At 38.5% G+C, this 23,082-nt stretch overlaps 3 protein-coding genes across 3 annotated transcripts; all 3 read left to right on the top strand.

Annotated features, from left to right (window-relative positions):
* The first annotated feature begins 554 nt into the window (after positions 1 to 554).
* sypl2a (synaptophysin-like 2a) lies at positions 555 to 8,265 on the top strand. The gene is made up of 6 exons (XM_043251699.1): positions 555 to 768; positions 864 to 938; positions 4,630 to 4,742; positions 4,895 to 5,090; positions 5,671 to 5,850; positions 6,571 to 8,265. The coding sequence occupies exons 1-6, from the start codon at positions 754 to 756 to the stop codon at positions 6,691 to 6,693; spliced, it is 702 nt and encodes a 233-aa protein (XP_043107634.1). The 5' UTR covers positions 555 to 753; the 3' UTR covers positions 6,694 to 8,265.
* Positions 8,266 to 9,020: 755 nt separating this feature from the next.
* atxn7l2a (ataxin 7-like 2a) lies at positions 9,021 to 17,529 on the top strand. Its single transcript, XM_043251697.1, has 10 exons — positions 9,021 to 9,176; positions 9,965 to 10,033; positions 10,799 to 11,123; positions 11,737 to 11,975; positions 12,071 to 12,153; positions 13,427 to 13,638; positions 13,756 to 13,930; positions 14,165 to 14,286; positions 15,557 to 16,388; positions 17,203 to 17,529. The coding sequence occupies exons 1-10, from the start codon at positions 9,047 to 9,049 to the stop codon at positions 17,218 to 17,220; spliced, it is 2,205 nt and encodes a 734-aa protein (XP_043107632.1). The 5' UTR covers positions 9,021 to 9,046; the 3' UTR covers positions 17,221 to 17,529.
* Positions 17,530 to 18,177: 648 nt separating this feature from the next.
* On the top strand, positions 18,178 to 23,076 carry LOC122353986 (probable transmembrane reductase CYB561D1). Its single transcript, XM_043251939.1, has 3 exons — positions 18,178 to 18,614; positions 19,273 to 19,310; positions 20,029 to 23,076. The coding sequence occupies exons 1-3, from the start codon at positions 18,440 to 18,442 to the stop codon at positions 20,530 to 20,532; spliced, it is 717 nt and encodes a 238-aa protein (XP_043107874.1). The 5' UTR covers positions 18,178 to 18,439; the 3' UTR covers positions 20,533 to 23,076.
* The last annotated feature ends 6 nt before the right edge of the window (positions 23,077 to 23,082 follow it).

The following is a 23,082-nucleotide window of genomic DNA, read 5'->3' as shown; positions in this document are numbered from 1 at the left end:
TCTGACAAATAATAAATTCCCAAATACAAATCAGCAAATTATTACAGAAATTAAATTAACCTAAATTAACAGCTGCTCTAATAACTGTAATACATTTTTCAAATAATTTGCCACAAAATTAAGAATTAAGCAGCCTTAAGAAAAACGTAGCTATGACCAAGATGTTATTACAATAAATCTACAGTAGTTACTTTTCTTTTCTTTTCTTTCTTTAACTTCTATAGCCAGGTGACATGTATATAATACAATATTATTATTTCGACGAAATTATATTATAGCTAAAAATATACTTTGGTGTCCTGTAAATGAGATTTTTTTTAAATGGGTAATAATAATATAAACAGGAAGAATTTTAAACATGTTTACTTTGCACTGTAAGTGAAGTTATACTTTTTGCTTGATAAAATACTGTTTTATCAATCAACGAAACAAAGTCAATTATCAACTAGAAGCCAAAACACAACAACAAAATAAAACTTTAGCTTATTTGGGCCTATTCCGTGCATGTTCCCGGAGGATCTGGCAACACCGCAGTGAATTTACCCGTCTGTGTCACTTTAAGAGAAAGTTGAAATCACGTGTCTCGCTGTAGAAAGTTTGACAAGTTGCTCGACATAAGTCCTGTTTTTCCCGCTATCGAAAACCTTGAATGTCGTTTTCTCGTGTCTTTTTCTTCTGTCAACAACGAGCTCGGAAACTATCCCGGAATCGAAGTCTTGTCTATCAGCGTTAATATAAAAACACACCCAAAACATGGAAATCGTGCAGGTAATAAACTAGCAACGGTTTGGCGATCTTCGGGTTTTTTTCCCCCCTCAGGAAAATCAAGTCGAGGGTTTCATCCTTAATTTCTCCATTTGCAGAAAATCACGTCGGGGTTTAGTCTGGATTTGGGACCGGTGAAAGAGCCCCTGGGATTCATCCGAATCCTGGAATGGGTGAGTTTCTGCGATCACTCAACAGGCACAGATGTCACATTGTGTCTTTTTGATATCTCATAGGTAGTTATACATGTATTTAAACGCTATATAAATGTACCTTAATCGATAACACGTTTCAGTCACATATGGTGCTGTTTTGTCAATATAAGGGGCAACACCCATGTCAAAATAATGGAGCAATATTGCTATACTTTCCACTGTTAAGGTCATCTAAGCGTACAGACGTCTTTAGGCGTGTCATGTGATGGGATATGTGCTGTAGAAACCTTCTCAAACATACAAATGCATGCAAATTTATACAAGTCCTGCCTTGCAGAGTCCCTTGAGAATTAAATGATGTTTACATTGCCAACGGTAGGAGCAACCAAGATAGTCCTGTTTCCCACATGCGCATTAAGAGGCTTCTGTGGTGGACTTTAGTCTAATACTAAATATACCACTGCAAACAATGGAAAATCTATAAAAGCTATAAAACACACCTATCCGCAGGGTTCTCAGACTGATGTGGGTAACTAGGCCTTGAGCTCATTAACCTACTAAGAAATCAGGCTGGATAGGAAATTAACTTCAGCTTTTAATGTCAATCTGATAAAGTTTCGCAAAATCGAATAGATTGAGAGCAAAATAAAGCTTTCTTCGCGAGAGAACCTCAACCACTTCGACTCGCGAGCTAAATATATTTTTGTTTGTCCTCCGTTTAATCGTAGACTAGACCGAAATTCGATCCAGCTAGTCTGATGCGCTTCGGAAGGCCGGAAGTAAAAAACGAACTGCCACAAAATTCAGTGTTGATATGTGAAACTCTACCGCTCGCTGGCGTAAATATCTGACAGCTCTGAAAACCAGCCAAGATCATTTTTAGAAGTGATGTTGTATCTACAGAAAAGAATCCCAGCTGCTGTTGCTCAAATAGCACACAGTTTATTAGATGTTGGCTAACTGAATTTGTATCTGTGTGTGTGTGTGTGTGTGTGTGTATGTGTGTGTGTCTTACCTGGAATGTCTACGTCTCTTTCACTTTGGCCTGTACCTTTGTAAACATTTGCACTTTGCACACAATTTTTTCTTCGCCTTTGCAAGGTGAACATGTAAGGCGTTAGACAAAAGGCACGGTGTAATTTGACACAGTGGTGTGTTGTTTGGGATCCTTCATATGGAAGTAATGTCACTTCTGCAACTTAATCCAGACAGCGCAGGTTCTGCTTCGGGGACACATCACAAGCTCATCGGAAATAACTCCAGACATTCCAAACCCCCAGCACCAGATAACACAAGTTTATAAGGTGTAAATGAAGCTGTAGGTTGTACCAGCGAAACCCTTTTATTCTCTTTCACCCAGCACTTAGTGCAATATGATTTGGTTCTTATCAATATCAATATTGAGTTTTTGCCGCATTTTGGTGGAAATTGTGACGTTTTGGCAGATTCTTTATTTGAAACGGAGATCTTTTGTGTCTCATCTCAAAATAAATGTTACGCCTACATTTGAAATGGTAGCGTATCACAGTTTCCACAAAAATATGAAGCAGCACAGCTGGGTTCGACATCAATAGTAATAAGACGTTTCCTTGAGCACCATATTAGAATGATTTCTGAGGGATCAGGTGACGCAGAAGACTAGATTGTTGATGCTGAAAATGACACTTTTAAAAATAGGAATAGTTTTTTTTTCGATTGTAATATTTCACAGCTTTTACTTTTTAAAAAATAAATGCATACTTGTTTTACAAAACCATTAAAAAAAAAAATCTTTTGACTAGCAGCATACATTTGTGTGTCTTTGTGCACACACACACACACACACACACACACAAGTATATGCTGTTAGTTGCATAAAAGGGCTTTAATGTGGAGGGGGATGTGGCTTATATGCATTCATAAGCACTTTTCTCAAGAATGTCATGAATTGAGTAAAATCTGAGGAAACGAGCGGTTTGACACATTTTCTACTTGTAAAGCAAGAATGTCAGCCACTCCCTTCAAAATCAGCGTGTGTCTGCAGTCCTGTTTTTGCTTTTGACCGCCGCAACCCCAGATCCCAGCAGCAATGCAACAATGGAGAGGAAGCTTTGGTTGTTAACAGGTAAACCGACGTCAGATCGCGTCGGCGGTGGTGTCGCGAATGGTTCATTCACACAAAGGCGCTCTTTTAATAGTCACTTGCTGCGTGTAGGTGTGCATTCCAGCCTGAACGTGGCATGGGCACGCCATGCGGTTCTGTTTGGTGCCAGGCACCCTTTAGCTGGCCCGCTGTGCTTCTCCGTGCCAAGCACCTGCACCTCACGCTCAACGGGAACGAAGCCAAAGTCCTGCTTGGGGTGAAGATCGCACACCCACGCTTGGATTTTCTTGGAAGCGAAAGTGTAGGGCTATTTTTACAATCATTTTGGGGTGCAACACAGACCGGGGTCTGAGGATAAAATATTTAGAGAAAACAGTTTAAAAGTTAAGTCAGTCCTCATTTGCTCACCCTCAAGTAGATCCAAACCTGTATTCAATTCACAGTTCACAAACCGCATTCGTTTTTTTGTTTTTTTTTCATAGCATTAACCAATTTCAAACAGCGGCATATTGAGAATGGACTTCTCACAAAAGACTCTGTTCTGGAGGGAAGTTCTGCATCCCACTATTGTTTCTCCCGTGTAACAGCAACCGCTTCTCAGGAGATCCTTCATTGTTTCTTAAACAGGGGTTCCACAGAGACACTTCAGTGATCAAACAGTCCTTGGAATTCTTTAATATGTGGCTGGAATGGAAAAGAAAGGTTGAACTTTAACTTGGTTTGAATATTTGTGCTTCACTTCCACCGACTCAGGCTGTGAGTAGAGTCTTTGAAGATATAGATCACCCAAAAATGAATGTTCTCTCCTATAGCTTGAAATGATATGAAGGTGTTTCTCACAATTTGCCAAATCTAAGATCCGCAGTGTTCTCCTGTTCCCCCGTAGGGCTCTTAAGCGCCACTTTAACGTGATTTGCTATGGATCCTGTCACTTTTTCACACCAAAACACCTTGGAAGAGAGAGGAAAGATTGGCCGGAGAGAACGCTGGGGAAAATGGCTGCAAAATCCATAAATCAAAGCTGCGCTACTGTAGCGACTCTCACAAATGTCTGCGGAAGCCGCTTCCTGTGTGGAAGTGGAGCGTTTGTAAAAGGAAAAAAAAGCAAACCACGCGCCAGGATATGCGCGAGTCAGCGAGGGCAAAAGCGTTGAAGGATCGTTTACAGATGTTGTCTGAAGACGGCGCTCTTAATATGACGTGTTTGAGCATGCTCCCTAATTAGGCTGCATCTCTTTGTTACTTTTGGCGCTTTGGAAAATTCCGAAAAACCTGATTCTTGCATGCGGAGTAATGCTCACTTTTTCACACAAACCTAAAACCGTACAATTAAAAAAAATAATAATTTAGTTAAAAAGGATCGCTAAAATGTATTAAAACTGAAACGAAATGGAATAAAAACTAGTAGAATTTACAAAACAGAATTGCATCTGTAATGAAATGGAAAGTCAAAAAAATCGATACATTAGAAAAGGCTATATTATTACTTCTACGATACGGAAATAACACAGTTTCAATGCTGATAATATCAAAACAGCTAAATGACGACAGATGCATGACAGCTGCTGTGTAGAAATGTAAAAATGCTGTTTTCTAAATGTCTAATTATCATGATTATGTTTTTAGATCTTCACCATTTGTGCCTTTGCCACCACTGGTGGTTATGTTGGATCTACTCAATTCACTACTGATTGTGGAGGTAAAAAAGATGTCGTTGTTAACTTCGGATATCCTTTTAGGTAAGCATCCAGATCTCCTCTATAAATTATTTAAAAACATTATTCATATATAAATTATTTCAGCATATATGCTGTCCTGCTGTTAGTCAGGCGACAAGTAATCCATATGTATATCAGTTAAACTGAGCGCTAGTGTGAATTTCACTCACTAGGCTCCCGAGTCAGCCGTATGAGATTCATCACTGCAATCAGAGCAAGAACACGACGTACCTGCAGGGAGATTTCTCCTCCTCGGCTGAGTTCTTCGTCTGTGTGGGCGTCTTGGGCTTTCTGTACTGTACTTTCACAATCATCCTGTACTTGGGCTACCAGCATGTTTACAGGGAGTCTAACCGCGGCCCCGTCATTGTGAGTCATCACTCCTTTCTTAGTAGGAAATACTGCTGTGACGGAGCATTCATTTCATTACCATTAGTGGAGTTTTTGTATTGTATTTTTAATTGCACTTGGCATAAATATCGTGACACAGTTGGAACAAAATTATCTTTGTCCCAACCAATGTGAGTGTTTTCTAGTAGATAATAAATAAGATAGTAAATATTTTTACATATGGTTGTAAATAAGAGCTTTATTGAATTAATTGTACCTATATTTATTTATTTTAAAATTATTTATTTGCAAACTTTTCCAAATAATTAACAAAGTGCTTTATCCAATTACAAAGTACAAAGTAAAAACAAAAACAAACAAAAAATAAATAAATAAATATAAAATAAAAAAATAAATAAAATAAAAATATGCTTTATATACATAATATACATATTTACAAATTAACATATCTATGTATCATAAATAAATAAATGTTCTTTCATCTGTTGGCCTATTTTTGCACATTTCCTTTTGACAGCTACTTATCAGAATATTTGTATCCCTACCGTTTCCACGAACAAGGATTGCTGTCCCAAACTTTCCTCTGTTTCCTCTCCAGGATCTGATTGTTACTGGGATCTTTGCTTTCTTGTGGCTGGTTTGTTCCTCAGCCTGGGGAAAAGGTTTAACAGATGTCAAATACGCTACGGATCCCGAGAGGCTAATATTGGCGTGTCTGCCTTCCGATAAATGTGAGGTGAAGAGCTACCCTTCAATGGGTCGCCTCAACTCTTCTGTGGTAAGTGCGATTACTAACTGTTAAAACTTTAAGCAGAAATATGAAATAAATGATCAAAACGTTTCTGAAAAACCTGTTGCACACCATCTACTATATCCCTTTTGTTGTCTAATTGATAGTTCACACTTTTTAGCTGGTATTTTTAAGGAATGCTTATTTCTTCGTCTTTATCAAACATCATTGTATTGCGTTGCATCGTGTTTTTGGGTGAGATAGTTCAAACATAAATTAAAATATCTTCAGTTGCTCACCATCATGTTGTTCCAAACCTGCAAGACCTTCATTCGTCTTCTGAAGAGGATCGAGATCTTTTGATAAAAATCCAAAAAATATATCCAAAAAAAGCAAAGCTGCCAGGTTTTCACAATAAATCCATTCGATAGCCAAAACACTAATTTTATTGGGGATTTCCATAGTTTTCCAGAGGTTAAATATTACGTTATAGGGATCACTTTTTGAACCCACGAACAAACAAAAAAAGCCCACGGTAACGATGTTAAAACCCAATTTCACAGGAAAACATGGACTTGGCAACACTGCCAGAGAGATTTCATTAAAGTTTCCTTATGGGTTATGAAAGGTTAATATTTTGATTTCGAGTCCCCAGCAACAGGTTGACATGCATGCAAGGTCGAAAAACTCTTAAAATTGCATGCACGCATTTCAGAAATAAGAAGCTGAATTATCACACGCATCTTTCTCTTTTCCCGCATCTTCCAGCTCTTTGGATTCCTAAACCTGATACTGTGGGCGGGGAACTGCTGGTTCATCTACAAGGAGACTCCGTTTCATAAGCCGGCCAATCCACCACCCAACGAAGAGGCGGGAGTCTCCACCTCCTAATTAGACGAGACGGGCTTTTTCCTCTCCTCCCCATTTGTTCATAAAGCAGAGGACGTCACCGTTTGTTCATGCCGACACATGTTGAAAAGAAACTACGCTTTGATACGCAAGAGCTTCGTTTCTAGCATCATGCATCGCAATTCACTACATTATAAATGCTCTAAGCTGAATTCTTTATGGATTATATCATTTTTTTTTTTTTTTTTTTTTTTTTTTTAAGTGTCTGTTTAATGGCACTGTCAGCTAATTTTGTCAAGCAAACAAACCAAATTTTATTAGACCAGTAGCATTTCAGTTATGACTTCGAAGTAAACTTGTTCTAGGTTATTGGTGTTTTTCACTACTATTAATTTGACCTGCATTTCAGTTACTCTAAAAGTCCACACAATCAGACCTCATGAGAAACAAGACATCGCAGCTGAAATGTTCCAGAGCGCTTAAAACACTAGCACACTAATATCTAGCTCTAGAGATTTGAAACTAGCCGTTCTTTGTAGTTTTTAATAACTATTTATTGGTTTAAGTGCCTTGTTCTTGATGGGAGGTTTTTTCCGAGTCGCCTTACGTTCGTCAGGGAAGGACAAACTGAAAAATTCACCTTAGTTTCAGCCATAAAGCCTCTGATATTTCGTCTGTAACCTTTTTATTTTAAATGTTTGTGCGTATTCTCTCGTATTCTTCTTTTTTTTTGAAGCGCTATTTGGTAATAAATCACTACGCCAAAGGCCGTATTTCATTTGCTATCGGGAGACATGTTAACCATTCAACACTAGACATTGTTCATCAGGAGGAAACGCTAGTTTGTTTTTCCGCTGGAGTAGTAATGCTGTGGATATTTGTATCTGGCTGTTATTTGACTCACCACTGTAAATGAAGCGTCTGTATCACATGGGTTGATGTTAATATTTACAGAAAAAAAAAAAAACATTTAATGTTGTGCATCTTGCGGCATGTTTTACCATCTTATTTTTTACAAAAAGAAGTGTTTCTGTCATTTAATTTAGTTAAATCTTTAAAAAAAAAAAGAATGATTGTTTAGTAACAGTGATCATCTGCGTGCAGTTTGTTTTGGTAAAAAAAAAATAATTGTTTTGTCAAGTTTTATTATTATAATATCATCAGTAGTTGTTCTAATCCTAAAATGAAACGAATTAATGCCACATCTAAACTTTTTAATCAACTTAAGTAGACTTGAACGCGTACAGATATTAATATAAATGATTATAGGAAAAGAAGTATAATTGCGAATGAAAAAAGAGGAGCAATAGTGTCATTTAAAGATCTTTACGTTTTCCTCTGGTCACATATTGACTTTTTTTTTTGTCCTGGAGTGATTCTCAAAATTGGTTGTGACGTCTGGAAAATACAGGCCTCTTTTTTTTTTTTTTTTTGCTGTTGTGATTTCTATCTCTATCCTAAGGAAAATCTCCACGAGGGTGTTAGCAGTTCTGGTTTGCGTTAAAAGAGGAGAGCTGTATATATTGGTTCGTGTTTAATTTCCAAAAGGCTGCTGTTTACTACGTAACCACTAGATGGTAGTATTGTAAACATAATAAATTCAACTCAATTACACTGCTGTGGTCACGTACGTGTTTCTTTTCGGCAGAAGGTTAAAAAAGGTCTTGAATATGGCACTAATTCAGCTGGAACGTGAACGATTAGTTAAGATCTAAACGTGGAGAAAATTAAGCTTATATTAGAACCATTAAGATTTTTGTTTGGTTTCCATGTTTAATTTTGGCCCTGGACAATAAAACCAGCCTTAAGTAGTAAATTAAATTGTATAGGATGTTTTTTTAAGCCGAAAATTATGATATTAAGTAAGGACCATGTTCCATTAAGACATTTTGTAAACGTCCTAGCGTCAATATAATAAAACTTACTTATTGATTATTAATATGCATAGCAACGATTTTCTCAGTATTTACATTTTTTGCACCCTCAGATTGCAGAATTCCAAATAGTTGTATTTCGGCCAAATATTGTCCCATCATAAAAACCATACATCAGTGTTAAGCCATTTCAAAAAAAACTTAACCCTTGGTTTTGTGGTCCAGGGACACAACGCTTGTGAAAGGTATTAATTTATGTGAAGTGAAATATGTGTTCGTGTGTTTTCATATAATCAGAATGAAAAAGTGTTTCTATTCAATTTCATTTTGTTGTACTCGGTTTGCATTACGGATCTGTGTAGGGTTATGCCTTTGTTCAATAAAAATACTGTTAATCAAAGTGGTAATAATGGCAATGAAATAAAAACCACATGAAAAAAAATGACAAGTGCGCGCGCACGCGTGTTCCCCCTCCACCCACGGGTGCGCGCAGTGTGACGTCAGCGCTTTGCCGCGCAGTGATGATGGCGGTGCGTGAACGCGCAGTTAAAGTAATGGCTGCTCTGGAACGGCGGGTGCCTTGTCTCGATGATTTCGTGGGCCAAAGCTGGAGCTTCTGGACGGAAAGAGCCAACCTGACAGCATCGGAGGGTGAGTGAGCACTTCGTCGCCGCTATTTCTTCACCCACCGTCAAAAAGTCTCACGGATGTGCTTTATTTTTCGTGGAAAAGGCACGGCATCCCGAACCATGTTACCCAAACAAAGAACCTGCGGGGTCCTAGCGCCGGCCGGGTCACGCGCTTGCGCTCTCTCTCTTATGAGTGTCGTCATAATAGAACGTGTTCCGCGTTCGTTTTGGAACTTCAAATGAAATGAACGCTCTCCGTTCTAAACCACGAATCTCCTTTTTTGTCGGCGGACGCGTTATCAAAGCAGTTAATAGTGTTGGGACCATATGCAGGTAGTTTTTATTTTGGCCCCACCCACAGAGGAGCTTGTGCTTCACAGATGACCAGTTCATGGCACAGATTGCATTCTACACTGAAAATCTTGGAAAATAAAACCAAAACTATTGACTGGTTCTCTTATTAAGACTCTCATTAAACACCACAGCATGCTTGATTCAACACGGGCCCCTTTTCTCACAGTTTTGGCTCAGTATATTGCATAAGTCTGTAACCACATAGTCTGGACCAAATATAGTCCCATCTTTGAAGAACCCATTATAGGTTAGATTATTGGAGGGCTCACGTCCTTCTCAAGGTTTCTATGGTTACAGCCCATTGAAATAGTGGGTTCAAAAGGTTGGATTTATGTAAGATGCCCATGTGAGCTGTGTTGCTACAGCAATGATGATAACGCATGGAAGTCTGTTCTTCTATAATGCTCATGTTTTATGTACCCGTTCTAACAAACTTCCTCCAACCATTTTTTATAGGGTCCGATGGAGATGAATACAGCAAGAATGGCAAAAAAACGGTGGAAACCATGACATTGAGGAAAGAGGGTATGAGCAACATATTTTCCTTTGATTTCAAGGGTATTAGCATAAACCGAGCGACGGATACATAAGCCTGTTAATTGACTGGTGTTTGGATGGTTTGACGTTTTTGACATTAAAAATATGGTGGTTCTTCCTGTCAGGTCCAACTTTTAGAGCTTATCAGTGACTAATACACATGTTCTTCGGCGAAATTCAAGTTCATGCGGTGTTTAATTTTAGTAGTTTAAGTTCAAAGGAGCTATTATTACAGCGTTACAGGGTGAATTCAGATAAATTACTCAGTTTAAACCTTGCTATTTATTTGAATTCAGACTATTGGCCTTATATTAGCCGTAAACTGTGGCATCAGCTGTTGAGATTCTACACCTATTCTAACTATATTTTCCTATATTTTAAAATTTGACATTTCTCTGTAAGGGATTTTAATGATGAACTTTGGAGTTCATGTTTTTCATTTAGGTAGGTAACGTACTTTTACTTTTTTTTTTTTTTTTTGTCATTTTTTATTTTGAAAGTTCAGTCGATAAACATGAAGTGGGAGAGGGAGGGGGTGGACGGGAATGGTTCATGAACTACAGCGCTGTATAATATTTGATTCGTATATTAAATTATTAAAAATAAGAGTTTTAACCTAATTGTACAGCCAGCAGTCTTTTCAGCCAATACTGATAACCTTACGATGATCATATATTGGATTAATAGTAGTAGGCGCTGTAAAATAATATTATAATATGCTAATTTTCTCTCTTGTTTGCCATGCTTCTGCAGATATGTCCATCTTTGGTCATTATCCTGGGCACGATGACTTCTATCTGGTGGTTTGCGGTCACTGCAGTCAGGTGGTGAAGCCTCAGGCGTTCGAGAAGCATTGCGAGAGGAGACATGGCCCTCTGGGTAAGCTCTATGCACACCTCCGCTCCACCCCACCTCCACCTCAGCAGCAGAGGCCCCGTCATGGACACACACCCCCCTCTCACGGAGCCTCCTCTTGGAGTGGCAGGAACCAGAACGTCGGCCCTCCGAGGGCGTCTCCGCAATCTCCCTCAACACCGCCTCAGTTCAGACACTCCAAACCTCCGAAAGATGGAGTTTGGTAAGATTTACTATAACCTGATCTAGTCTGGTAATGCTAAAAGGGTGTATGAAGTGTGCATTGATGGAGTTCCGTGTGCGTTTATTTATTTATTTTTTTCCTCAAAATTATATTATCCACTTTAATGGTTTACCCAAATAGTTGTGTGTCCGCTTAAATGAAACAAAAATGAAAATTGTCACTAATCCCCCTCATGTTGTTCCAAACCTGTAAGACCTTCGTTCATCTTTGGAATGCATATTAAGACATTCTCTATAAAATCCAAAAGCTTTCTGATCCTTTATAGACGGCGAGGCTCAGAAAGGTAGTAATTTACTTTGTAAAAATAATCCATGTTACATTGGTGGTAAAACAATAATTCTATTAAACTGTGAGAATACATTTTGAGCGTGAAGACAAGGAAAATATCAACTCTGATTGTATCCAAAATGTCTTCATTTTTGTGTGAACGAAGGTTTTACGCTTTTGGAACTACACGAGGTTACATAATGATAGAATTTACGTTTTTGCATCTCAAATTAGTAAGAAACAAATATTCATTCAGCAATTCAGTGTAATTTGTGGTTGTAGCGTTGTCATATTTTATACAGATTGTATATAATCTTTCCACCAGGCACTCACCTTCAAACTCGGGTCATTCAGAATCAGCTGTTTTCAAGCAGCCACCTCCCATCGAACCTACGCGGAGCTCCCCTCCCCCCACTCACAGAGACCCCCCATGGCCACACGGAGGCCCGTCGCCCAATAGGCCTTCCTCAGCTGAAAGGCCTCAATCCCAGAGAGGCGAGGCTGCCTCGGCCCCTGTCGCCTCCGGACATCTCCGTGGCCCGAGAACGTACAAAATGGTCTCCAGTAAGTCCTTACTGATTCTTTTTGTTTGATAATCAACATTTGGCTAAAATTAATACCAGAACGGAATAATGTAATATATTTCTCATTTCTTGCAGAAAAAGAATGTGACCTCGACAAACACTGTGGTGTGTTGGACCCTGAGAGAAAGAAAGTTTGTACTCGACTTTTGACCTGCAATGTGAGTTGCCCACCACTTCCACATATCATAGTGAACAACATTGTGTACTGATCTTCATTCATTCTGGAATACTCTTGTGGGAGTAGGGACATCCTGTCTTGACTTCAGAGTAGAGATGCACATTTAATCGATTTTCTTGTCACAATTAAAATGACAGATGCAGATCCATTGTTTTATTTTTAGTTAGTTTAGTTTTTCATTTTCAACATTATAATACTATTCATCATTTAGCTCTTTTATTATTATTATTATTATTATTATTATTATTATTATTATTTAAATAATATTTAGCTGACATTTAAGGCTTGATGCTATAAAAAAAAAAGCAATAAGGGCTTTTCATTTAGGGAGTTTTCAGCTTATGTTCATGTAAACAATGCCCACAATGATATTAACACTGTTCAGTGTAAACTGTGATAATTGTAATTTAATAAGCGCAGTTACAATTTTAAGGGAATAATCAACAATTGTAATTTTTCTCATAATCATGCAGCCCTGCTTCTGTGCATTGAAGCCATTCCTTGGACACTGGTTTCAGTGCGTAGATAGACAGGAAGTTCAGCGGACATGACTGGCAGGAAATGGGGAAGGGATTACAGGAAAAGCCTCACTTCATTTGAGTAGCATGACTTCAGATTTTTTTGTTAAATTAGTAGATGTTGTCTATCTATAGACCTGGTAGCTAAAATACAAATATAACAATATATAAACAGCAATAATTGCATTGTTTTATATTTACTAAGACATTGTACATTTTGCACATGCAAATTTTGAGTGATAAAAAGTAATAATTAAAAAAAGTGTTTAATTGATAAAAGAATATTATGACCTCTCTTACTGCGCTCATAGTCATGTGTTATTAATATATGGATGGATTATGAAGCTGTTTCTAGAAAGTATATTAAATGGTCTAATAAAAACTGTATTAAAATCATGCAATATTTACAGTTTTAGTTATTGTGTATATTTGGTAACATTTGTTTTAAGAAATAAAGGAAGAATAAATGTACTGCTCGACATCTAAATGATGTTCAAAATGTAGGGCACACAAGTGTTTATATAAAATGATTTTTGGTGCATAAAGTGAGAAGAACACGTTGTTTGCTTTGTGCAGTCGTATGGTTAAGCACTTCCTCCAAATTATGTATTAAAACTACACGGTCCCTTTCTACATAAGCCAAAACCCTAATTCAGGATGAAAACATTAGCACTCACCAGTTAGCATACGTTTTATGAACGATGTAAATCTAACAAAACATCCTCTTTCCTCCAGATTCATTCCATTCATCAGCGCAGGAAGGTGCAAGGCAGGAGTAAAAACTTTGACCAGCTGGTGGCAGAGCTGAAGATGAGTTCGAAGGCTCGTGTTTGGGTATCTCAGGCCCCAGAGAGTTCAGCTGCTCCGACCGTAAGCCCAGAACCTCCACGAGATGCACCTGTACCTCCTCTCTGCCGGAGACCTCTGACGAACAGCCCTGCATTTAGGTTAGAAACATCAATAGAAGAAAATAAATACATTTATTAATATGTATGGGTGTTTATGGGTGATCACATACGGTCTCAACTGCCTGTTTGTTTTCTGTTCATCTGATTGTGTTGCAGAACACCCACATTGTCTGAAAGCGTGGAGGAGGATAAACCCCATCTGGAGGATGCCAGCACACGACCACACTCTCCTCTCACCCAGGCCCACATCTCAGGCGACGAGAGTGAAGGAGAGGGGAATGATGACCTCGCAGACTGGCACTCGACTCCATGGCATCCCAAACCAGCCGTGGTACAGATAAACACTCCTGCAGCGTCATCTTGCGTTATGTAACATCCTGCAATAAGAGTTATAGAAGTGTGCTTGTAAGGCAAGCGTCTCTGTGAGGGATATGCTTAGCAAAGTTGTGCAGTTGTTAAGTCGGCTTCAAACATTACATTGTCTGTGGTCTTTACTTTACTGGGACTTCTCAAACGGACATAATTGAAAGAGTATTTGTGTTAATCTTTGGCCTTTCTTCTACAGCTGTGTTCATTTGGGAGTCATTCTCTGGGTCATGGTGTCTTCACTTTCGATCGACGGTTGCATCATTTGCGGTCTGCCATGAGCGCCATGGTGGAGAATCACCTCAGCGCCCATCTCTGGAAGTAAGCATATGTCCTGTCATAGAAACAAACAGCGGAGTGACGATGTCGACAAAATGCTCGAAAGCTGCCGCAGGTTTTGTGGAAATCTCACAAAACATGTCATGTGATTTTCATTGTTGTATATTAAATAGAAACTTTTATTTCTCACCCTCATGTCGTTCCAAACCCGTAAGACCTTTTGGTCGTCTTTGGAACACAAATGGAGATATTTTTGATGAAATGCGAGAGCTTTCGGATCCTGCATAGACGGCAATGCAGCTGACACTTTCAAGACCCAGAAAGGTAGCAAGGACATTGTTTAAATAGTCCATGTGACATCGGTGATTCAACCTTAATTTTGCTTAAGTGTGGGAATAATTTTTGTGCCCAAAGATGTTGCATTGAATATTTGAATGGTGCCCCTTACCATTCTGGGTATAAGTTCATAAATTCCAAATATAAATGAACATTACGATTGAAATGAGGGCGAGTAGTGTAAGTAGGGGATTGTCTTTTTAGATCTCCTTTTAAGATTTCTATTCCTTTTTTCAAATTTGCATTATTATTAATTATTGCTTGTGGTCTATATATTGTACTTTTCTGATTGCAATAATTATTACAACAATGAGAATCAACAAAGATAACAATCACAAAAATTCATATAAGAAATCCAGATGCATTATGAAACCTGTTACAAACATGCCGAGTGATATTTCACCTCAGTTTTGCATAAAGTCCTCAACGTTTGTTTATTGTTGCAGAATTATCATGTACTTAAATTGACCTCTTTGAAATTTTTAGTACGAAAAAACATTTTAACAAATATTAAAATGTTTAAATTTATTATTATTGGATTTTCTTTAAATAGTTTTAAGAGCTAATCAAGGTACTATTTATTGGGACTGCATTTATTTGTGCTCATTTTAACAAATAGCTGTATTGCAGCAACTTCAAGTAAAATGATGCATTTCAGTAATATAATTTTGGGGATGAATGTTTAATTTTTGCAACAATACAGAATTCAAAACAACCTAATTGTCCTAAAAAAAAGAAGTGTTATTTGATTTTGGGATGGAATGTAAACAAGATTTGTTCTGGACAGGTTTCATAAGATTCACTTGCAGATCACTTGCTCTGAGCCCGATCCAGTAGCTCTAAGGTTAATCTCCATTAGCGCTTCAGTCCCTAACAAAACCTGTTTCAGTTTGACAAAGCTGTGTTTTTACTCCCTGCACTGCATGCCAAAGCAAATGTTTCATCTCGGCTCCCCTGATTCCTTTCCTACTCGCAGAAAAATACCTCAAGCATCAGATCCTCACTCCCAGAGTCCCCCAGCCAAGCCTGCAGCCGTTCCTGCCTCTCCTTCCTCCATTTCCCAGCATTCCAAACAGAAAGCAGGAAGTCACAATTCGACTTCTCTCAAGACTTCCTTCTACTCTTCCCACGGACCAGGCAAGGAGTCAAACACCACGCAGAGTTCCTCCACCAGCAAGTCAGAGAACTCTGGGGGCGGCCAGTCAACGGCCCCGCCTTCTAAACTCGGCCGAGCCCCCGCTCCGTCGGGCCCCGGTCGGCCCAAGAACTCCTCCGGCCGCCCCAACAAACAGCAGCTGCGTCTCAGGGAAGCAGAGCGGACGACCACGCCGGACGCCGCTGCTCTGCGCAAACGGAAAGCCTCTTTTGAAGAGTCGGACACTGTCAGCCCAGATAAGAATTGCATGTCTCAGAACAAGGGGCGTCCCCTCATCAGCAAAACGCCGGCGTCAGCCTCTCACGGACAAACCAACGGCTCGCTCTCACCAGCAAGCAAGCCGCGTTCCCAGCTCGCTCCCTCCGATCCCCACGCTCCATCCTCGTGGGCCTTTAAGAGGACTCACCCCGCGAGCCACCATTCGCCCCCGGACGCTGCCCCGCACAGCCGAGGAGTGGACTCAGGACTGCACGGCAGGGTGGCCAGCTTTGATCACAAGGCTTTGGGGAAGAAGCGCAAGAGCAGCGGCTCCTCTCCACCCTCCAAACCCCACCGGCTGCCCACTTCCCCTCATTCTGGCTTCTATCCCTGGAAAGAAAGCAAAGGGGCGGGACTCTCCATAGGAGGGGAGAAGAAACTCAGCACACAAAAGGTGAGCGAACATTTAGATTTGTCAATGCCTACTTAATATCTTTCAACTTTAACCCTCAAACTCATTGACTTTGGATGACGACATGCAGTTTTACCAGTAAAACGAGCTTTAAGAACACTATAATGATCTGAATTCTTTCTATTGTAATTATAATAACGGGTGAAGTGAACAGTCCCATATCCGCACAACTAATGCACATGAATACGTTTGGCTATATGCAAGTACTAAAACTCAAAATCAAAATGCATTCTTGTCTTAAAACAACTATTTTTGATCAATTTGTAATTGGATGGATAGAAAATTAGCCATATCTGCATGTCTGTTTGTTGTTGTCAAACTAGAAATTCCAACGGTCTACAGCTCAGAAAGCTTTTGAAAGCTTTTTTTTTTTTTTTTTTTTTTTTGCAAACATATGTGTAGAATTTGGTTATGAGGGTACATTTGAAATATGAGTGCTGTAACTATATGGAATTCATACAATGCAATTTACACAGATCTGTTCAAAAGTTTGGTACCAGTTTTTTAAGCATTTATGAAATAAAAAAAATATCTTCAGCAAATCAGCATATTAGAATAATTTCTAAGTGTAATACTCTGACATTTTAAAGTGTCCTTGTTACATGTAATTACTATTATAGTAACGATTATGCATAATTACATGAAAGTAATCCCAGTCCTAACCCTATAGTGAATACATGTACTTAAATGTATAATTACGATGTAACAAAGACACCCTTAAAATAAAGTGTAACCTAATGTTCTGTTGTTAATATTAGTTATTATATTAATTGTTCTCTGTTGCCTTTTTCCACAGCCAAAATTGCACCACTGAGAGTGCCAGCCTTACAAGCCACTAAGAGTGAGCCCTACCATATAGAACTATGGACGCAGGACTCTGGATGTTTGAATTGTGTGTGTGTGTGTGTGTGTGTGTGTGTGTGTGTGTGTGTGCATGGCATGTTTAGCTACTATGAATGTGTCTGTCTGTCTGTGTGTCTGTCTGTGTATGTATGTGGAGGTGTATGAAACAAGATGGGGGAGTGAATTTCTCTGTGAATTCAGAAAATACCTCAGAATCTACTGAATAATGCTGCTACGTAAATGTTGTTTATAAAATGGATTAAAATATTCTTTATACTCAGCACTGTCTACATTCATTCATTCATTCATTCGTTCATTATATTATGATATTCAATATTCTTTCTTAAAAATGGTAAATGGGTGAATTTGATGAAACCTGTTTTTTTATGCAAAAGTATAACATTAGAAAGAAACCACTGGTTTTTTTTTTTTTTTTTTTTTGTCTTGTCTTAAACTTATAGTTGTAATATTTAAAATCATCTATAGTGTTTTTGGGGTTTTCTTTAAGTGATGTTTGAGCTCTTTGACTGCATTGTGTATAAAATGTATATATATATTTTTTATTTTTATTTAGTGCTACTGGGAATTTGTTTGTCAGAGGAGTGCAACCCTTAACCTAAAAGCACCTCAAAGTCAAAAAAAAAAATGTTTTTGTGTAAACCTATTCATTACATTGGTCTCCCTGTTTTCTTCTCTTGCTTTAAAAATCTTGCGCATGCGTACCTCCACCGACAAAAGCTTAGCTCGTGAATAAATAAGTAGATTACGGTTACGTATCAAGTACCTTTTGAATATTAAACAGACATGCTGACGTTCCTCGGCTGCTCACCAATGGCGAACGCCTTGCTGTTGAATATTAACGCCGTCGTGTTCGCGTTGCTTGGTAACCTTCCAATCGCAGCTGCATGGCTCATGAATATTAAGAAACAGTCCTTCATCATACTCCAATCCAGGAAATGCGTTTCCAAGTCTCGCTGTCACAAACACGAAAATGGCACCCAACAGGAATAACAAGCTTTCTAGAGCACGTTTAATTTCACCCAGATAGTTAAGTTAAAGTATTATGCGTCTCGGATAGAAAAAAAAAAGCAGGTTTTGTAAAGCTCAGCTGTAGTGACGGTTAATATGCATTACTGTTGTGTGGTTTATTCTCGCGTGTGAAAGCCTGAGCCGCGAGTAAAACCTCGGGAATGGCGAGAGGGACGCGCTCGTCTTCGGATGTGGAGTACAGCGCGGTGGGAGAGGGGCTCGGGATGCGGGAGTTCTGGCTCTATGTGTGGCTGCGCAGAGCCGCTGTGCTCGCTGCTCACATCATCTCACTGGGCCTGGTCGTTCTCGCATCCATACTGTCCAGACCAGGAACAAGTGAGTTACTGCGCTTCTGAACATCTCTGCTTGCATTTACAGTCATGGAAATTCAGCGTAAGAATACCACGGTGTATGTCCAAGGATATGAGAGTTTATGGTGTCATAAGTATTGGTAATAAATATTAACATAAAATACAAATACAACAACTGACAGATTAATATTAAATATGGACCTACATTGATTCATGAATATGTCTTGGAGTAGAAATGCCCCTTTCATTTCTACATACTATTTCTATAACTACAAGGAATACCTTTTTATTATCAATATAATAAAATACCTTTTATTTCATAATTTTATAATATTGTTTAAAGAGGTTTTGAGTACCATGGGTTATAAATACACTAATCAGTCACTACCATAGTGTGTATCCAAGTACTGTGATATTACAGTGGTTTTGAATATTTTTATATGTTTTTGATAAGATGTATCACAGTCATTTAACAGTTTTTGGCTATTTCAATTTAAAAGTGCAAAAAAGAACTATGCTTTTTGGACTTGCAATGTGGCAAGTATGTAATATGACCACAAACTAATGACACACACACACACGTGTATATATATATATATATATATATGCATATATTTATTTCTTTATTTATCAAATATTGCAAATGTTTATTTTACCTTAACGTCCGTGTTTATTCATTTCAGGTCTCTTCTCATGGCACCCTGTCTGCATGTCACTTGGGGTAAATCTTCCTATATTAAAATACCCAATACAATATCATGCAGTGTATCATATTTTCCGCCATATACTGATAAAAGGATAATGTTTTATATACATAATCAGTCGTAGAGTTTTTAATAATGCATTCTGTCCCAGCGATGTTCAGCCTCCCAGGGAATGAATAAAACATGTCTTTTGTAAATAATGAATTGAGTGTGCTGAAACACAAAGACAAAAGAATTAGCTTCAGCTGCTTTCCCGTGGGAATCTGATTACATTCACCTTGATGACGAAGATAACACATTCTACACTAACGATGAGACATGACCTGACAGAGGTCAACTCACATTTTGAAGCATGTACAGTATAGAAAATAGTCCTATAATAAATAGTAAGGTGCTATTCCATCCAAATCCATCCTGTTGTTTTTCTGTGTGAACAGACACTAGACGGGTGTAAATGGCTATGTTGCTTCTGTGTCTTTTGCAAATAATTGTAGCTTTACACACTACTTATGCTTATTAACATAAAGTTCCAAAACAATGGATCAAGGCTCTATTTTGGTACCTTAAAGGTACATATTAGTGTACACGTCTGAACCGAATAGGTACAAAAGTGTACCTTTTTGATAAGGCACCACCCCAGTGACAACTTTTGTACCTTTCTTTCTGATAGCTTGCTGTTTAATGTACCTTTAAGGGTGTTCGTGAAAGCTTCACTGTTTCTGTCTTCTGTTTTAGTACTGTTTGTGCATGACAGAAGGGATCCTGCTTTTCTCCGCCGATGGCAGCCTGTTCTGCTTCAAATCGCGTAAGTGGAAGGTCCGCCTGCACTGGTTCATCCAGGCTCTGCTGCTGGTGTGTGGAGCCACTGGATTCTGCTTCATGGTGGCCAGCAAGAACATAAAAGAGCACCCTCACTTCACTTCCTGGCACAGCCTGCTGGGAGTCGCTACGATGGTCGCTACCATATTGCAGGCGATCTGTGGCGTCTTCCTCCTCTTCCCCAAACTCGTCAGCACTCGCTCTTTTCCTCGGTTGAGACTGTATCACGCCACCTGTGGTCTGGTGGCCTACTTGCTGGCCACCGTCACTGTCATGTCAGCCATGTTTTCTGACTGGTTTCAAGCATCGGTGACAGGTAAAATCTGGTATATATTCCTCCTCCTCCCACTTTTTCCTGCCTTAGTGGTGATGAACCAAATCACTAGTGCCTTCCTGCCCAAAAAGAAGATTACTAGCTGAAAACTAAAGCCTGGAATTAGAGCGTATTTATCTGGACTGTAGTAGGCTTTGATGATAACAACACTTTTTGATATTTTAAGTGATGTGCACTCAAATTACATTTTGGTTTTGTTCCGAATAGCACACTTTATTTGCAGTCTTTTAAAGGTAGAGATGGAAATATTCATTTCTACATAAAATGGGAAACACTAAACATACATCCAGGCCAGAAGGTGTCAGTTTAAAGTCCAAGAGCGCTACTGTATTTTAAGAGAACAAATTAGAGCCAGCTAAAAGTTGATTTAAGTAGGTACTAGGCCTATAGCTGTTTTTGCACACTGGGAAGTAATTGCATTTTGAAAAAAAACGAAAGAGAATAGTTCAATAGTTCAGAAAGAAAATTGTGTCATTAATTACTTCCCCTAAAGGCCCCGATATACTTCAAACGAAATAGAAGTACGAACTGAAATTTTAATTTCGAACAAAATCAGGCCAAAGAGAAGTTTGAAGCTTCAGTGAGTCGGTTCAAACCGGCTAAACAAACTTTTTAGGGTTTCTTTGACTCATTCGGGCAAGGGAGCAGCATCTCCAAGTCACTAAATACTATATCTAAAATTCAGTGAATGCAGTTCATTTCTACAAAGAAATTACAAAGAAGCTTGTGTCAATGACCCGGAGTTATGCAAAAAAGCAACACAGAAACATCAGATGCAAGTTTTCCAAAACCATGAAATGAATTAACGGAAAGGTAGCAAGCAAATATTACACCATACTGCTGCTGCTGTTTACATTACTCTAAACCCCGCCTCCATGTTCGGGAACAGTATACTGTCACTCAGCCTTTTCAAACATCTTTTTGCCCTCAAACAAAGAACTTCATCTGAAGGCCTTTGATATTTTTGATGAAATCCAAAGGTTTGCTGACAGCAGTGTAACTGAAATGTTCCCTGACCAAGGTAGTGAGGACAGTCCACATGACATCAGTGGTTCAACTGTAATTTTACTAGGATACAAGAATGCTTTTTGTGTGCAAAAGTAAACACTTTATTCAGTGACTTTCTGGACCTGGGAACATTTCAGTGGTGTCGTTGTCCATGCAGGGTTAGGAAGCTCTCGGATTTCATCAGAACTGTCTTACGACCTGAGGCTGACTTTGAGGCTGTTGTCACTTCAAAGAAGTAAATATCCTGTTAATGATTTCATGATCCAGCGAGTCCTTGTGATTTCTTGTGAAACCTCAGGTAATTTATTGAAGAGTCTACCTGGGATTGAATTTTTCAGTTGCTCTTGTCCCATCGCCTATGCACTAAAAACTATAGTTGCATTTTGCATATTTTCAGTATTTACGTAATGTAAAAAATGTAAGTTGACTAATGATATTTTGTTTTCGACAACATGTTTGAACATTGGAAAATGAGTAATTCTATATTCATATGTTTTTGAACTTAATACAAGCAACTGGCAGTTTTGCACAGTGGATGAACTGAAAGCAGTTTTTTGGTGTTATGTTACTACGCACTGCTGAATAGGAGCCTTGCAGAGCTCTAGGAAAATGAACATTTGCATTGCATATGCTTATTGTATTATAGGAAACTTGGTAATGCTATATGCACTATCACATTCTTCTCTTCTCTTTTTTTGAGTGCTGTAGTTTTGTTTATGTTGCAGTATTGGATGTGCCTTCATCTATATAACTGTCCGTATGATACTGACGTAAGCAACAGGACATAATCCACAGTTTTTTCTTTGTCTGGATTAGGAATGCAAGGAGAAATTGACCATACCCGTATTCATTTGTATTATGTCTCATAACAAGCTTGCGCGCGTGTGTGTGTATTTTTATAGTAGTTTGTCCAAAAATGAAAATTTGCTAAAAAATGTACTTGCCCTTAGGCCAACCAAGACGTAGTTACTTTGGTTTCTCCATCAGAACAGATTCGGAGAAATGTAGCATTACATCACTTGTGCATCCATGATAAATGCATCAAAATAATCACTCACCTACATCTTGGGTGGCCTGACGAGGAGTACATTTTCAGTTTACTTTTATTTGGATATTATATTGTGCATATCGAATCTGGACAGAAAAATAAGCAAATTAATGTGCACACCTGTTGCTTTAAAGCTTTATTTGTAAAGTCAGAAACGATACTTCTTTGCATTATGTGGCACATTATGACTAGTTATCATTTGTTTGTGTCGTGTTTATTTATGCCTGTATTCTTTTTCTACTGAATACTGTTACGATGTTTATGTGCAGTGGACTGAATTGTGATGATTTGCAGTTTAATCCAGAGTGCTTACTGCATTGATTCAATATCAAGTTCCTATTGAGTGTACAGATATTTGTTCGTGTAACTCAGATTTTAAGATATGAAAGCTACACACTTATGAATGTAAAAAAACAACGACTCAGGGTGATATATATTTTTGACTATTTTACTCTATACTGTATGAGAAGTATTTGAAGGTTGGTGTGGTCTATGATACGAACGGTGCATAATTGTTTTTACTCAATGCTTTGTGAATTTCTATCAAATAAACATATCATTTTCAAAAATGTTACCTGCT

The sequence above is a fragment of the Puntigrus tetrazona genome, chromosome 11 (assembly GCF_018831695.1).
Source record: "Puntigrus tetrazona isolate hp1 chromosome 11, ASM1883169v1, whole genome shotgun sequence".
Lineage (NCBI taxonomy): Eukaryota > Metazoa > Chordata > Actinopteri > Cypriniformes > Cyprinidae > Puntigrus > Puntigrus tetrazona.
Note: the sequence above shows the minus strand (reverse complement) of the source record. Positions and strands in the feature narration are given on the sequence as shown.

Coding starts and splice junctions, on each gene's coding strand:
- sypl2a (XM_043251699.1), top strand. Junction 939..4,629: donor TCATCCGAATCCTGGAATGG/GTGAGTTTCTGC, acceptor TTATGTTTTTAG/ATCTTCACCATTTGTGCCTT. Junction 5,851..6,570: donor GTCGCCTCAACTCTTCTGTG/GTAAGTGCGATT, acceptor CGCATCTTCCAG/CTCTTTGGATTCCTAAACCT.
- atxn7l2a (XM_043251697.1), top strand. CDS start 9,047: ATGATGGCGGTGCGTGAACGCGCAGTTAAAGTAATGGCTGCTCTGGAA. Junction 9,177..9,964: donor CAACCTGACAGCATCGGAGG/GTGAGTGAGCAC, acceptor CATTTTTTATAG/GGTCCGATGGAGATGAATAC. Junction 13,931..14,164: donor GGCATCCCAAACCAGCCGTG/GTACAGATAAAC, acceptor TTTCTTCTACAG/CTGTGTTCATTTGGGAGTCA.
- LOC122353986 (XM_043251939.1), top strand. CDS start 18,440: ATGGCGAGAGGGACGCGCTCGTCTTCGGATGTGGAGTACAGCGCGGTG. Junction 18,615..19,272: donor ACTGTCCAGACCAGGAACAA/GTGAGTTACTGC, acceptor TATTCATTTCAG/GTCTCTTCTCATGGCACCCT. Junction 19,311..20,028: donor CTGTCTGCATGTCACTTGGG/GTAAATCTTCCT, acceptor CTTCTGTTTTAG/TACTGTTTGTGCATGACAGA.